The sequence below is a fragment of the Rutilus rutilus genome, assembly GCF_951802725.1.
Source record: "Rutilus rutilus genome assembly, chromosome: 2".
In the NCBI taxonomy this organism is placed as follows: domain Eukaryota; kingdom Metazoa; phylum Chordata; class Actinopteri; order Cypriniformes; family Leuciscidae; genus Rutilus; species Rutilus rutilus.
In genome coordinates, this window is record NC_140210.1 from 36,413,125 (window position 1) to 36,428,842 (window position 15,718).

General features: G+C 38.5%; 1 protein-coding gene across 1 annotated transcript in view; it reads right to left on the reverse strand.

Annotated features, from left to right (window-relative positions):
* ctnna2 (catenin (cadherin-associated protein), alpha 2) overlaps positions 1–15,718 on the reverse strand; it is a 505,838-nt gene that overhangs the window by 400,599 nt on the left and 89,521 nt on the right. Inside the window, exons 5-6 of the mRNA XM_084395004.1 lie at positions 15,217–15,336; positions 14,621–14,887 (exon numbers count right to left, since the gene is read on the reverse strand). Coding sequence (XP_084251130.1) covers positions 14,621–14,887; positions 15,217–15,336 — 387 coding nt within the window. The remainder of the gene's footprint in view (positions 1–14,620; positions 14,888–15,216; positions 15,337–15,718) is intronic.

Here is a 15,718-nt window from a genome sequence, read left to right on the forward strand (position 1 = left end):
ATGTAACGTATTTACTGTGCTGTCACTTTTGATCAACTTAATGGACCCTGGCTGAATAAATATATACTGTACTGTGCAAAAGTCTTAGGCATGTTAATATCCACCCCACCCCCCCCAAAAAATGGTTTTAAGTCAGTTATGTATATCTTTTGCTGTAATGTGTCAGTAGGAAATATCAGTTTACATTTCCAAACATTCTTTTTGCCATTAATTGTAATAATCCAGTGGGATTTGTGTATGCACAAGGAGTCTGCCAACAGCCGGTATGATCTGATCTCACCATCATCGAGTCAGAAAAAACTGAGACAGACTAAATCCAGAAGAACTGCGGGAACGTCTCCAAGATGCTTGAGGAAACCTTCCTGCAAAGCTACCTGAAAAACTATGTGCAAGTGTACCTGTACAAAAGCCGTTTTAAACGCAAAGGGTCGTTACACCATATATTGATTTGAATTAGTTAATAGAAGTTAAATCATAAATAAATTCAATTTATGATTTTATTTTTGAAAGCATTCTCACTTTACAGCATTTTAACACAAGTGGCAGTACTTTTCACAGTACTGTAGCTTTGCAGGAAGGTTTCTTCAAGGATCTTGGAGACGTTCCCGCAGTTCTTCTGGATTTAGTTTGTCTCAGTTTTTTCTGTTTCTTCATGTAATCACAGACGGACTCGATGATGGTGAGATCAGATCATACCGGCTGTTGTCAGACTCCTTGTGCATACACAAATCCCACTGGATTATTACAATTAATGGCAAAAAGAATGTTTGGAAATGTAAACTGATATTTCCTACTGACACAATACAGCAAAAGGTATAAATAACTGACTTAAAACCATTTTTTGGGGGGGTTTGGATATTAACATGCCTAAGACTTTTGTACAGTACTGTACATTTTATTAAAAAATAAAATAAAATACTCACGCCATACATATGGAAAGTCAACAGCCAAGTTTTGCAGGCACTTCTACAGACCAACCTTGCCAAAATTCATTCCCAAATTAAAGCAACTTTTAAAACAATTGTTGTGTAGTTCTGCGTAGAGCCCCTTACAGTTATTGAGTGGAATTCACTGTTGTAAATATTCCACTGTCATAAATATAGTGGATAGTTGATTTGGATAGTTAATAGCTAATTGATTTCAAAAGCAAAGAAGAACCATATCGACTGATGAGGTGAGCCATATTACAACTATGACAAAGAGAATAACATCAGTAGGAATGGCAAAATTATTCCTCATCTCATAATTGAAACATCGGCGATTCAGCAACCACCCGCTAATGCACTCGCATACGCATAAAGTAGCCTTATTGACAAGTTTGGGTGAGTAAGGGCAGATCAGACAATATATAGTATCTTTAATGGCCAATGTTGGCGATATCGCTTCTTTTGTAGCAGAAATAAACTGCTGCAGAAAAAGTTAGGTACCTTGCAAAATGTAACAAGTAATTGCATTACTCATTACAAATTTATTAGAGCAGTGTTTCCCACACATAGACTAATTCATAGCAGTGCGCCACAGAATCAACACAGGCCGCCACATATTGCGTTTTGTTATTCTTTTTTTTTTTTTTTACGCCATTTCAAAACATGCAGCGTATTCGTTCAGCTGCATTTCCTTTCCCTGCTCTCCCTCCGTCTCTCTGTCACTCACACGTCTCTCTCACATACACACACACACACACACACACACACGCACACACACAGCCCCTCCCCTCCATGCACACCGCGTCTGTCTGCATGAAAACGAGATCATCCCTGGAAGCGTGGAAGCTTGGCCTATTTGGTGCAGAGAAGATAGCTGGCGAAATTCACAAGTTCACGAAAGGTTGGTATCTCGTGAACACCTTTACACAATCACACATTAAAAAGTGCTATAAAAAATATTTTATATTCTGAATACAATGTTGTCAGTGTGTTAATGTTGGAGTCCCGACCCGACCCTTAGCGATTGCGCCTTCTTTAGAAAGTTAACTAGTCGCAAGTTTGCAGTAAAATGCAGTTGGGTTGTCGAGGTCAAAACACTATATAAGCTGTGAATCAAATAAACTTATTATAAACAATGTTATGTTTTTTACCATTTTTCAATCATTTTTTTTACTCTTACACTGTATGTTTGGATTTTGTGAAGGTGTGAATCATTTTTGATTAATATTTAATATAATAAAGTTCTGTGTAACGAATTATTAACGAAGGAATTATTTTGAACCCCCACCCCGTTTTTGGTCGAAAATTAGTTATTGATATTTTTGGCACATTCAAGACCTCCTTTATCATGTGGATAAGTATCTTGAGTCAATTCCGTAGTTTTTTCGAGAAGATAATGGGTTGCTCTTAACAGTAACTTCAAAAGCCCATGAGAAACCAAGGCAGAACACCATAACACCAGTTACCGCTCTTTGGCTTTGTTTTGGAACGCTCAAATTGAGTTACGGTACTTTGCCTTTTTTTAGCCATGCATCAATATGAAGTTACTGTGCCGGTTTTCTATCAAATAAAGCTACCTATCAGATTGTACGGTGTTCTGCCTTTGTTTTACTGTCCATTAAAATTTGCTGCATTTAAATTACGGTTTAGCCTGTGTACTGCTGCCATCAGTCCCTGTAACCTCTGAAATGTCCTCAGAGGGACAGCTTTGTCCTGCACAAACCCGGTCAGAACATTTGGTACGGTCTAAACCCGCTCCATCAACAAACGTGCGATATCGATCGAGAAGGATATATGCAGAGTTGACAGAAAAATGTTACTCATGCCGTAGCAGATGAATACAACAAAGATCTAGCGCCAAGTCTAACCCAGGTTGGGTACCGGACCTGGTTGAAACACGCATTCATCTAGCTGGCAGAGTGCCAAAACTGCGCCTGCGCCTGCACCTTCAGCATTGCCCCCACCCTGAACACGGTCGAGCCGACGCGGGACTAGTATGTCACAGGGAGTGAAAATAATGAATCAACAAGTGTACTGGTGCATACAACAACAAACAAGCTGTTACAAGCGGGTTATACAGACAATCGCAGCGTCACAGCGAGGAAAAGAAACAGAAACCTTTTGCCTTATTTGAAGCCAGTTTACCATCAGAATGATTTTTGATAAAATAATAAAAAAAAACGTTGCTTTAAAAATGGACTGTAGGCATTATCGTCTGAAGCTGTGATGTTTTAATAATATAAAAACATTCAGTATTAGTAGGCTAGGGAAAAAGAACTATAAACCACAGCATTCAGTGAAATTGCGAATGTTTCTAATGTCTGTTATTTGGATAACCGTACTGTAGCCGAGATGAAGGGGAGCTGCTCTTTGGCCGATAAATAACTAAATATGTTCAACACACAGAAGAGAGGCAGATATTGATTTTGGGTAACCTCTGTGAAGGGGTTTGACTGCTCTGCAGGAATAAGAGGACTGAAATTCCAGGTCTGAGGAACTAGGCATGCACTGGTAAACTCACTGCTGTGTCTGTTTAATCCACTCTAATCCTAAAGTCTACATACTCAGGCCCAAAACAGGCATACATTTGAAACTTTCAGAGATCAAAAAATGGGATTTTGATTTAACATGTCGGTGTCTGTATGCATGTATTGTCCATCCATTTCTGACTCCAGACACTTTCAATGTGCAATGAAGCTATGTTCAGTATAAGCCTAAAAAAAAACGCTCCCTAGTGATGTTACAGTATGTCATCATTGTGAATCCTCTCTTAAGATCCAAAAAGAGAAGGAAAAAAAATGAATAAAAATTAAAGGAAAGGAAAAGCAGAGGCTGGGTGAGATAAAAGGAGGGTGTGCCTGCAAAGACAGCCAGGAATGTAGAGAATAGATTGATATAGCAATTACGCCGAAGCTTATTCAACTGCAACGAATACATATCCATATATTAGCCTTCCCGGCTTCTTGTGCGCCTGTGTGTGTGTGTGAGCGCCTGTGTCTGTGTGTCTGCACATGTCATGGCGCTGGGGTTCACAAGCATGAGCATGTATAAACATGATTTCTTTTGTACATGTACAATTTCTCATTTTTCTGCAGCCCTATACATTACTTCCTATAAATTACTTTTTATTAGCTGGGAACCAAATATTTTCACTCATTCAAAGATTATATAAACATGTAAACTCCTTTACAACCAAAACACTACTTTCTCTTTATGCTCATCAGCCGGCATTCATTTACTGTAAGGATTGGTATTGGTTCAGAGTATGTCTGAAGCTACAGTGTGTGTGATTGTGTTTAGGACTTGTAGTTGTGTTGTGTTCTGGCTTTTAAGAACAGATTATTTATTCCATGTCACTGTGCTGACATAAGATGATTTAAGGAGCACAGGAAGCTCATCTGACATGCCCCATTGGTGGTCTGTCAGGTGTGAGCACTAATTTGACAGGTGCTTTTGTACTACAGATTAATCTTATAGCAGGGGGTCCTTTTTGTATTCTCCATCATAGTGACACAGGAAATGACATAGCAGTGGATTTAATGGGGTCATGGATGAGACAACTCTGACAAAGAGAATAAGGTCACACATATGCGTACACACCAAATCACTATTATAAAATCCACAGAGGCAAAGACACATAGTAAAAATAATAAAGGATGACAAATTATTTGCTATAGACACAGCTCTGTGTGTGTGTGTGTGTGTGTGTGTGTGTGTGTGTGTGTGTGTGTGTGTGTGTGTGTGTGTGTGTGTGTGTGTGTGTGTGTGTGTGCTATATGAGTGTTTAAGCCAGAGGGGGGTCTTTTCCCAGAACACTTCCATCAGCAACCTGAAATGATTGTGGGCAGGTATGAGAGGGGAATTTTCAAAATAGCAAAGAAAGAAAAAATGAAGGAAGAAAAAGAAATAGAATGAGGCAAGGAAGCAATATGAGTAAAGAAAAGAATTGAGAAAGGAGGAGGATGTGAGGTACGGAGGAGATGAGGAAAGGAATGGTAAAATGAAGAAAGCACAAAACCAAAGGGATGATTGAAGGATGGGGTGGAGAACAAAGAAAGGAACTGGGAAAGAAAAGGGTAAGGTAGAAGGAGGAAAGACAGCAATATGTATAAAGAAAGGAACAGATAAATTACGAAGAGCAGAAAAACTATGCATGAAGGAAACAAGGAAGAGAAAAAAGAAAGGAAGGAATGAAAGAATGAAGCAAGAAAGGAAAGAAAGAAAGAAAAGAGGCAGACAGAATTGGTGAAATGAAGGAAGGAAGCATGGAAACAAAGGAAAGAGGGAAAGGAAAGGGTAAGGGATATAAAAAAAGAAAGAAAGAAAGAAAGAAACAGAAAAAAAGAAGAGAAGATGAAAAGAAAAATGACATAGGAAGAAAAAAGAGAGGTTGGAAGGAAAAGAAAGAAAGAAAGAAGGAAGGAAGGATATTGCAGAACACATGAGTGCTGGTGATGGTTATTTTCGAAGCAGTAGATGAGAAGGCCACTAATCACCACACCCTGACACTGTATGTCTGAAGCTACCAATCCTTACTGAAATACAGTATCAATGCAGAGCTTTCAGTGCAATGAAAGGCAAGAGGAAGTCTGGTCTGTAACTACCAAACCAGAGAAGATGTGAAAGAAACCTCATGAATCATGCTTGTTTTCAGACAGAGAGGGGATTCTGGTGTGGCGCAACACTGCCCCCTACTGTTTACTGTGAGATGTGCACAGGCTGATCAATGGTGTGTGCTGCCCAGACACAACCACGTCACTCCCCAGGACACACGGCGAAACCAGTGATGCTGTATAAATAAACATACTCCAATACTTAACCTCAGCATGATGACATGACATCATAGTAGGCTTTTGAATGGAAAATTACTGAATTTGCAATCATCTTAAAAGTCAACAAAAATAATACCAGAGACAGCAATAGCAGTCAAAACTGCAGTCCATCTTCTGCACTAATGAGAAAACAAAACAGGCACTTTAGTGGAGAGAACATGCATGCTCAAGACCCTGATTTGTTTTTCAGAGTGAAGCACGCTGGGTAAACAAATGGCTGTGTGGGGTATAAACAGTTTCTTTGATGATCTGTTCAATTTGCTCAGAGACGGCATCCTGCAGGTCAAAAGATAAAAAATGGCACTCTGAGGAAAACAGCAGGCATGAATGTGTGTGTGGGTAGTACACTACTAAGGCTGCTGCACTAATCTAATTTTCAATGTTTCTCCATCATCCTGATGTGCACTAAGCAGACATGATATGTGTGTGATTGTGTTTGTAAAAGAGTAAGTGTGCACTTTGCAGGGATCACAGTAAACTGCATTGCGCTGTTCTAAAACCTATGAGCTACCTGCTGCCTACCAAGACAATATTTATCAATACTTTTAAATATTATTTATCAAGCTGATAATATAATAAAATATAATATAATATAATATAATATAATATAATATAATATAATATAATATAATATAATATAATATAATATAATATAATGGACTTTTTAAAAGACAGTAAGATTACAAAAATAATACTTTTATTAACCTCACACAAGGACACATTCAATTGATCAAAAATGACAGTAAAGACATTTATAATGTAATATAAAAAATATCTAGTTTTAATAAATGTTGTTATTTTGATGTTTGTTCATCAAAGATTCCTGAAAAATAAAAAGATTATGTTTCCACTGAAATATTAAACAAAACAAATGATAATAATTTTACTTTTAGCACCTAATAAAAGCATAGCAAAATCATTTCTGAAGGATCATCTGACACTGAAAACTGGAGTAATTATGCTGAAAATTTAGCTTTGCCATCACAGGAATAAATTACATTATTTACCAAAAAATACATTTCATTGTTACATAGATTCAATTTTAAAAGATATTCAAATCAAAACCAGTTACTTTAATTTGTAATAATATTTAACAATATTACTGTTTTTACTGCATTTTTGATCAAATAAATGCAGCCTTGGTGAGCAGAAGAGATTTTTTTCAAAAACATTAAAACAAATCATACGTTTGAACAGTAATGCATATAATAATAATAATAATACCTTATAATTATAATTGACTCTAGCTTCGTCTGCAATCTTGGATTTGTTGTTTTCACTGAGCTTGTTGAAATGCATTCTGGGATTGCCTTCCCTGAAGGATCTGGTCAAAACAAGTTACCTTGAGAGGCAACATAATTAAGAGGCCTACCTTTTGGAACAGCCTTCACATCAGGAGTGGCTATAAGGCCCTAAATCACTAGGTTTTGGCACAGAGCTAATGTCTCTCAGACCTGTAAACTTCCACACGACAGATGTGATAAACATCCCTAAAACGCCACAAGTCATTTCCACAGAAGCGGTAAATGCTGTATAAACTGCAAAACTTGCCAACTTGCCCTCTAGTGAGTTTCAAGCCAAATTTTGTATCACTCCGTTTAGAATCCCAATAAGATCACAGCATATTGAACTCTGGATCAACAAACAGGGCTTACGGGTTCTTTATCTTCCATTTACTCAGCTGTTTTGTCTTTTCTGTAAGATTTTAAAGCAATGTCCTGGGTTCAATACCAGTTAAGCTCTATCGACAGCATCTGTGTGGTGCATCGATAACCACAGAAAGTCATTTGGTCTCATCCCTCAGTTTGTCAAATCAAGTAAAAATCGTGTTAACAGTAATACACTCACAAAGAAAGATTATGGGACAAGGCATTGCACTGGGAAAAGCATTGAAATAACAGTGTTTTGACATGGAACTAAACTGATAAAACCTTGGCTGCAAAAAGAAATACAGAATTTAGTTAATTCAGAACTCTTGTTATGACCATGTAAATCTGGTAAACCCAGTAACTTTAACACAATATGTGCAAAGACATCAGAAAAGTACTGCTAATTTTAATACTATATGTTTTAAGTATCTGGACCAATCAGACATACAGTATTTAATGAATAATCCAGCAAACTCACTCTCCCAACAAAGGTCTATGAAACTTCCCCCAAAACTAACATCCCAAATGAAGCTAACACACTGGCAGAATCCGGTGTCCTGTTACAGGACACATTGAGACTGATAAGAAATGTTACGACTCCAAAAGGAATTTGCAGGAAATTGTGACTCTCACTTAATTTTTGCTGAGAAGGAGAAATAAACCCTTTTAATCCTATATATTCTATATATCCACGTGAGAAATGTATAAACATGCATCTAATTTTCCCATCTCATGATTTTCCTTTTATGTGGTTTGGCCTATGTCTTCATTTTCTCTTTTAAACTCTTTTGGTTTAATGTTTCAGACTTTGTTGCATACTATGGTTAACCAAAATCATATGTGCATGTTTAGTCTCTATAAACTCCAATCTTCATCCCCCATTTGTTAATTTACATTACATTTAGCTAAATTTGTGACGCATTAGTATTATAAGAATCTTGAAGATTCTTTTGTTAAACACCCAATGAATTTACATATTCAAATGCCCTGTTAGAACACAAAGGGTCATAAAAATCTCCCTCCAAAGGGAAAACTTCTTGGCTCACACACCTCCAGAGGGTATGACATCTTCACGCTTTAAAAATCACTGATCACAAGATCACGCTCTTAGCCTCTTAGCCTCTCACTCTCTTAGTCCCTTTCTGAAATCCTGATGTGAAGGTGATGCTGAACTGGAAGTTTTCTAAGGACACCCGAGCTTGTGCCAGACTGCGGCCTTGTCTTTCCATTCACCAAAGATCCTCTGACTCCCACTGGTTCTCTCTCATCAAGACAACATCAGCAAAGATCAACTGGAGCCTTAACAAATTACATCAGGACAGGTTAATTCAAATGGGCGAGACATGCAAGTATCAAACTTAGTCTCATTATTTGATACATTAAGTATCCTTACCCCTTTTTAAGAAGAGCGTGTTAGAACTAAACTGATGGTTTGCTCAAGGCTGTTGATCTGCTGAATTTCAAACAATGCTATAACTTCTTGCTTTCCTGTATTCTGCTTCAGCTCTCTTTCCCTTGGTAAACTGTATGCATGTATGTATGTGTATGTTAGAGTAGTTTAAGTGTTTAGCCTAGTTAATAAAATCTTGTTCATGTCACACGTAAAGTTGTCCGTGTTTCAAGCTCATATATACTGGAGTCTCTAATCATGCAGATTTTGACTACTTGCTCTTAGTAGTACTGTAAAGTACAGTGGGTACGGAAAGTATTCAGACCCCCTTAAATGTTTCACTCTTTGTTATATTGCAGCCATTTGGTAAAATCATTTAAGTTCTTTTTTTTTTTTTCTCATTATTGTACACACAGCACCCCACATTGACAGAAAAACACAGAATTGTTGACATTTTTGCACATTTATTAAAAAAAGAAAAACTGAAATATCACATGGTCCTAAGTATTCAGACCCTTTGCTGTGACACTCATATATTTAACTCAGGTGCTGTCCATTTCTTCTGATCATCCTTGAGATGGTTCTACACCTTCATTTGAGTCCAGCTGTGTTTGATTATACTGATTGGACTTGATTAGGAAAGCCACACACCTGTCTATATAAGACCTTACAGCTCACAGTGCATGTCAGAGCAAATGAGAATCATGAGGTCAAAGGAACTGCCTGAAGAGCTCAGAGACAGAATTGTGTGCACAGATCTGGCCAAGGTTACAAAACAATTTCTGCTGCACTTAAGGTTCCTAAGAGCACAGTGGCCTCCATAATCCATAAATGGAAGACGTTTGGGATGACCAGAACCCTTCCTAGAGCTGGCCGTCCGGCCAAACTGAGCTATCGGGGGAGAAGAGCCTTGGTGAGAGAGGTAAAGAAGAACCCAAAGATCACTGTGGCTGAGCTCCAGAGATGCAGTCGGGAGATGGGAGAAAGTTGTAGTAAGTCAACCATCACTGCAGCCATCCACCAGTCGGGGCTTTATGGCAGAGTGGCCCGACGGAAGCCTCTCCTCAGTGCAAGACACATGAAAGCACACCTGAAGGACTCCAAGATGGTGATAAATAAGATTCTCTGGTCTGATGAGACCAAGATAGAACTTTTTGGCCTTAATTCTAAGCGGTATGTGTGGAGAAAACCAGGCACTGCTCATCACCTGTCCAATACAGTCTCAACAGTGAAGCATGGTGGTGGCAGCATCATGCTGTGGGGGTGTTTTTCAGCTGCAGGGACAGGACGACTGGTTGCAATCGAGGGAAAGATGAATGCGGCCAAGTACAGGGATATCCTGGACGAAAACCTTCTCCAGAGTGCTCTGGACCTCAGACTGGGCCGAAGGTTCACCTTCCAACAAGACAATGACCCTAAGCACACAGCTAAAATATCGAAGGAGTGGCTTCACAACAACTCCGTGACTGTTCTTGAATGGCCCAGCCAGAGCCCTGACTTAAACCCAATTGAGCATCTCTGGAGAGACCTGAAAATGGCTGTCCACCAACGTTTACCATCCAACCTGACAGAACTGGAGAGGATCTGCAAGGAGGAATGGCAGAGGATACCCAAATCCAGGTGTGAAAAACTTGTTGCATCTTTCCCAAAAAGACTCATGGCTGTATTAGATCAAAAGGGTGCTTCTACTAAATACTGAGCAAAGGGTCTGAATACTTAGGACCATGTGATATTTCAGGTTTTCTTTTTTAATAAATGTGCAAAAATGTCAACAATTCTGTGTTTTTCTGTCAATGTGGGGTTGAAGAACTTAAATGATTTTAGCAAATGGCTGCAATATAACAAAGAGTGAAAAATTTAAGGGGGTCTGAATACTTTCTGTACCCACTGTAAGAAAGACATTTCCCATACCCCGACAGTTTCCTTTAAAATATTTAGCAGCACAACTATTTTTAAGATTGCTAATAATAAGAAATGTTTCTTGAGCACAGAATCAGCATATTAGAATGATGTCTGAAGGATCATGTGACACTGAAAGCTGTAGTATTAAAAAATAAATAAATACACTGTAAAGTGTAATATTTCACAATATTACTGTGAAATAAAGAATGATTAAAATTGAAATATGAAAAATGAAATATTATTATAATTGTTTTAAAAATGGCATTTCATGTCAAAATGTTGGTGACCCGCATATATTTTGTCCCCATAACACAGGCAAAAATCTCATACACAGACCTTACTTCAAAACAGGTCAGAATATCAAAGCAGAACATTCCCTAGTAGATGACAAATTTTCACAGAGAATTTTCAAAGAGATGTGCAATTTTTGACATGCCATTTCTATCTACCCGCATGCATATTCACTCTGATAAATAAGAGTGTGAAAGCTGGGTGAGCTGTGCGTCTGAGCTTCATGAGAAATGCAGGAGGTCGGGGAAAAAGAGACTCATTAGCGGGACGTCTCCACACTTCACACCCGTCTCGCACCTCCAGCTGCGATTCCTCTTTCAGAAATCATATGCATCACTGCCACACACAGTCTAATACTGTCCAGCAGGTGTGAGAAAACCTCCATTTACACTGACTATCAAGAAAGCGTGACCTCAACAAAGCGCAGGGACGAAATGTTGAGACACAGAGGAGACAGGAACAGGAAACTATGTCCACGTTTTGAGTTGTGTAAATAAGTAATTCCGTGATTCTGTGGATCAAACAAAAACAGATTAAACAGGCTTCCAAAACACTTTGCCATCTTCCACTGTCTTCCTTTGTCAAACAAAATGCCACTGGCCCAGCCAGAAGTCACATATTGTCAACCAATGAGTAATTTTCTCTACACAATAAATCTAATCTCCCCATTCAAATATCCAAAAGCCATTTTGTCCAACTCAGTTATTTCTATATTCCAGGCTGCAAGTTCTCAACTTGTTTTCCATAGACTTAGATGTTAGCATTTTACTGCAGTGAATAAAATGCACTTCTCTGTTTAAGCAACACAAACAGAGCAGGTTTCAGACAGAGCTGCAGTATAGCTGTCTACACCAGAATAGAATAAAGTCTTAACCATTAAAATCATCCAATATAAAACACAATTATTTCTGACCTGTAAGCTACAAGATACTTCACAGCTGAAATTGTCTAGTTAGAGTTTAAATTACTATAATTTTAACTAAAATCAAATTGAAAAGTCAAAATATAAGAATAAAAGCTCATTCAAAATATTAACAAATACTATAAGCAATAAGGTACGAGAGGCTGTGCTGTATCGTGAATAAGTCGAGTGCCTGCAACCCCTTCAGCCGTGATTTATTCACGGCACAGCACTAGCCTCGAATACCTTATTGCTATTATAAAACGGTTACAACACAAAACAAATATTAAATCCAAAAAATGTATGTATCAATGTAATTTTTTAATGAAGTAAAATCACTAAAAGCCTTCCTTCCGCTGGAAAAAAATAGTTCCTGACCGTGAACTGCAACAGAAGTTACATTATTTCACTATTAGATGGCGGCAAAGACTGTCTTTATGAGTGATTCAGTCAGTAACGAAGACTTTTATATTGAAAGGACTGAAACTTGTGAACACGGAGAAGCAACTGACAAATGACTAGAGGGCACGGGGTTAAAAGGTAAAGATATTGGAGCGGACATTCAAACATGCTAAAAGAAAAAAGAAAAATGCTATATCTACTGTAAATGCAGGTACACTCACATACTCTACTCTATAAGGTTCAATGAACAATATCAATGAGAACAAACATGGTTACGTTGCTAAGGGTGTTATGTAGTGATACACAGAACTGTTGGGTGAAGCGGTCATAGCTATGTTTTATCGTGAATAAAACACAGCTATTGACCAATCAGAATCAAGGACTGGAATTAATCGTTTTATAATACAAAATCAATTATATTAAAATAACATAGTCACTGAGTGCCGCTGCTTTTAGGAGTTTCATGAAGAAATACTTGATGAAAAAATACCAATTTACATACATGTATGTGCGAAGTGCTCATATTTTGGGACTATATCTTTCGTCCTCCAGATGAGACATTAAACAGAGTTCCTGACTCTCTGTGGTCATTAAAAATCCCAGGATGTCTCTTGAAAAAGAGTAGGGGTGTAACCCAAACATCCTGACCAAATTTGGCCATTGGCCTCCATATGGCTTCATCACCCTGTCTCCTCTCCACCAATAAGCTGGTGTGTGTGATGGGCGTTCTGGCGCAATACGGCTACCGTCGCATCATCCAGGTGGATGCTGCAGATTAGTGGTGGCTGAGGAGATTTTCCCCTTCCATATGTAACACACTTTGAGATCTGGCTTCAAGATGTTGGCAGCAGATCCTTTAAGTCCAGATGTTGCGAGGTGGAGCATTGGACCAGACAGGATAGTCTTTGTTGCCCTTGTGTATCAATGAGTATTCGGCACCAACACCCTGTCGCTGGTTTGTTTTGTCCCTTCTCGGACCACTGTTGGCAAATTCTCACTACTGCTGACCGGGAGCAACCCACAAGCCTTGTTTCAGAGATACTCTGACCCGGTCACCTTGCCGTAACAATATAGCCCTTGTCAAAGTCGCTTACATCTTTATTCATGCCCATTTCTCCTGCATCCAACACATTGATATTGAGAACTGATTGTTTGCTTACCATCTAATCTACCTAGACCTTAATATGTGGCCTTGCTAGAAGATGATCAACGATATTCATAATGTTTTGGCTCATCAGTGTGTGTGTGTGTGTGTGTGTGTGTGTGTGTGTGTGTGTGTGTGTGTGTGTGTGTGTGTGTGTGTGTGTGTGTGTGTGTGTGTGAATTGTTGTCTAAAAGCACCGTTGTGCTACTGTGGATGTCTGTTTTTATTTATTTTTATTAACATCTATCTTGATTAATGTGTTTGGTGCCTCCAGGCAACATCCTTAAACAGCTAAACATCTTATTCTAAACTACTGATATAAATCTCATTTGAGTGTACATCATTTCAAACCAATTTGGTACCATTTATCCACACACTTTTGACCATTTAGTGTGTCAAGTATACCCCTGAAATGCATTGAACCTTATGCCAATCACTATTTAAGCAGACATCATTTTGACAAAAGTCTTGGTGAAGATCATATTCCAAACTTTATATAGTCACAATACAACCTGCACTACATTAGAAAATGTACTACATTCATTTTAACATTTGTGAACAGTAGTGTTTATGATCACCTTAAACATCCTTCTTAACCACTAGATGGCAGCCTAACCTTATATTCCAAGTAGTCTCTCACAGGAATTTAAAACTTCTGTGATGGTTTCCCATTAACGTCAATATTAGAATCATCTTGACTTCTTGTTTTAAAGAAAAAAATTAAGAAAGAAAGAAAATGAGGGGCCCATTGCTTTTGTTATTTTACACAACATAGTTGGTACAATACGGTTACTTTCAAAAATGTTGCAGATTCTGGTGGTTAGAATGTTATATTTGCCATATTTGCTTTTGTTTTGTTCTGTTTCGTTTTGTGCCAGTGTCATGAGTTTGGTCCAGGACTTCCTGTTTGAGTAAACAATGGAAGATAAGCAATGCCGGTGCTATTAGTGGTGTGGAAATTACACACCTTAGCCCTAAATATTGACGTCAAACTGATCGAACAAAGCGGCAAGCACCTTATGGGGACTACAAAGATTTATAAAAAAGCTTACTTATAAGTTGACACATTAATCTGCAAAATGTGATAGCTTGAAATATAGAAAAACAATGCAAAAAAATACATAATGTTACAGTTTGTGTGACTGCATACTAAATAGGCAGCTTGACCCCTTGGTGTACTCACGTCAAACTCATTGAGAGCGGCTGCCAGCTCGCCGATGCCAGCGTGACCGTGCTTCTCGTCAGTGGGCGAGGAGGCCTGGGCAGCGCTGGAGATGCCACCGATGGCCTCTTGGACCTGTTTGAAGACGTAGTCACGGTTGGCACGTGTAGCAGCCACGTCGGGGTGGCGCAGGAAGGCCTGGGAGGCAGTGTAGAGCATGGTGGCGTTCTTCTTAAGAGCTCCTCGAGCTGCCGCCATCTCATCCCTGCACTGAGGGTCCTTCAGCTCCTGCAACACACATACACAAATGCACACACACGCTAGCTATCGAAAGCTACTGTAAAGCAGCAAATGAAATGAGTAAAGTTTGAAGATAAATACATTTTCAAATTTAACTGTTAGGCATCCATCCATCCTATAATAGTACAAAACGCAATTATTCATAGACCCTTCATGCATACAACGATAGTTGTGATAGAATGGATAGAAGTAAAACTTCTTAAAATTAAACCAAATCATTATAATAGCCTTTTGTTATACATTTTTTTTATATATATACACTACATAAAATTCATGATATTCTTAAATTCAAAACACAAGTGATATTTAATAAATACCTGCTGTCTGCGAGCAGCAACATAGTTAAGTTTGACCATCTCTTTCCCAAACTCCTTAAAGCGATTGGCCAAGTCCTGCTCGTTGGTGGCGTTCTTGACAGCTTCTAGAGCTTCTTCCACCTGGAAACACACGCATCAACGCACACACACACACACACATCCAGCTGTTTAGACATCATCCATAAAATGAATGGTAGCATAAAAGTTCCATAAAGCACACGGTTAACTTTTCTAGTGCTTATTATTGGTTCTCCTGGGACACATGTAATGTGATTTCTGACAGTTTTCACTCTCCGTAATGAGACTAGCAGAAGAACAAGGAGGTGCTTTGTCCCTTGAGGGACATCTAAAAGTTTCTCAGTCATATCCTACACTATAAAAATCATATTTTTCGCAACCACTGAGTTTGACAGATCTTAGTTCTCAAATTTGTTTACTGATTATATAACAGAGGCCGCTGGGTAAAAAAAAAAAAAAAAACACTCTAAACTCTATAAATTAT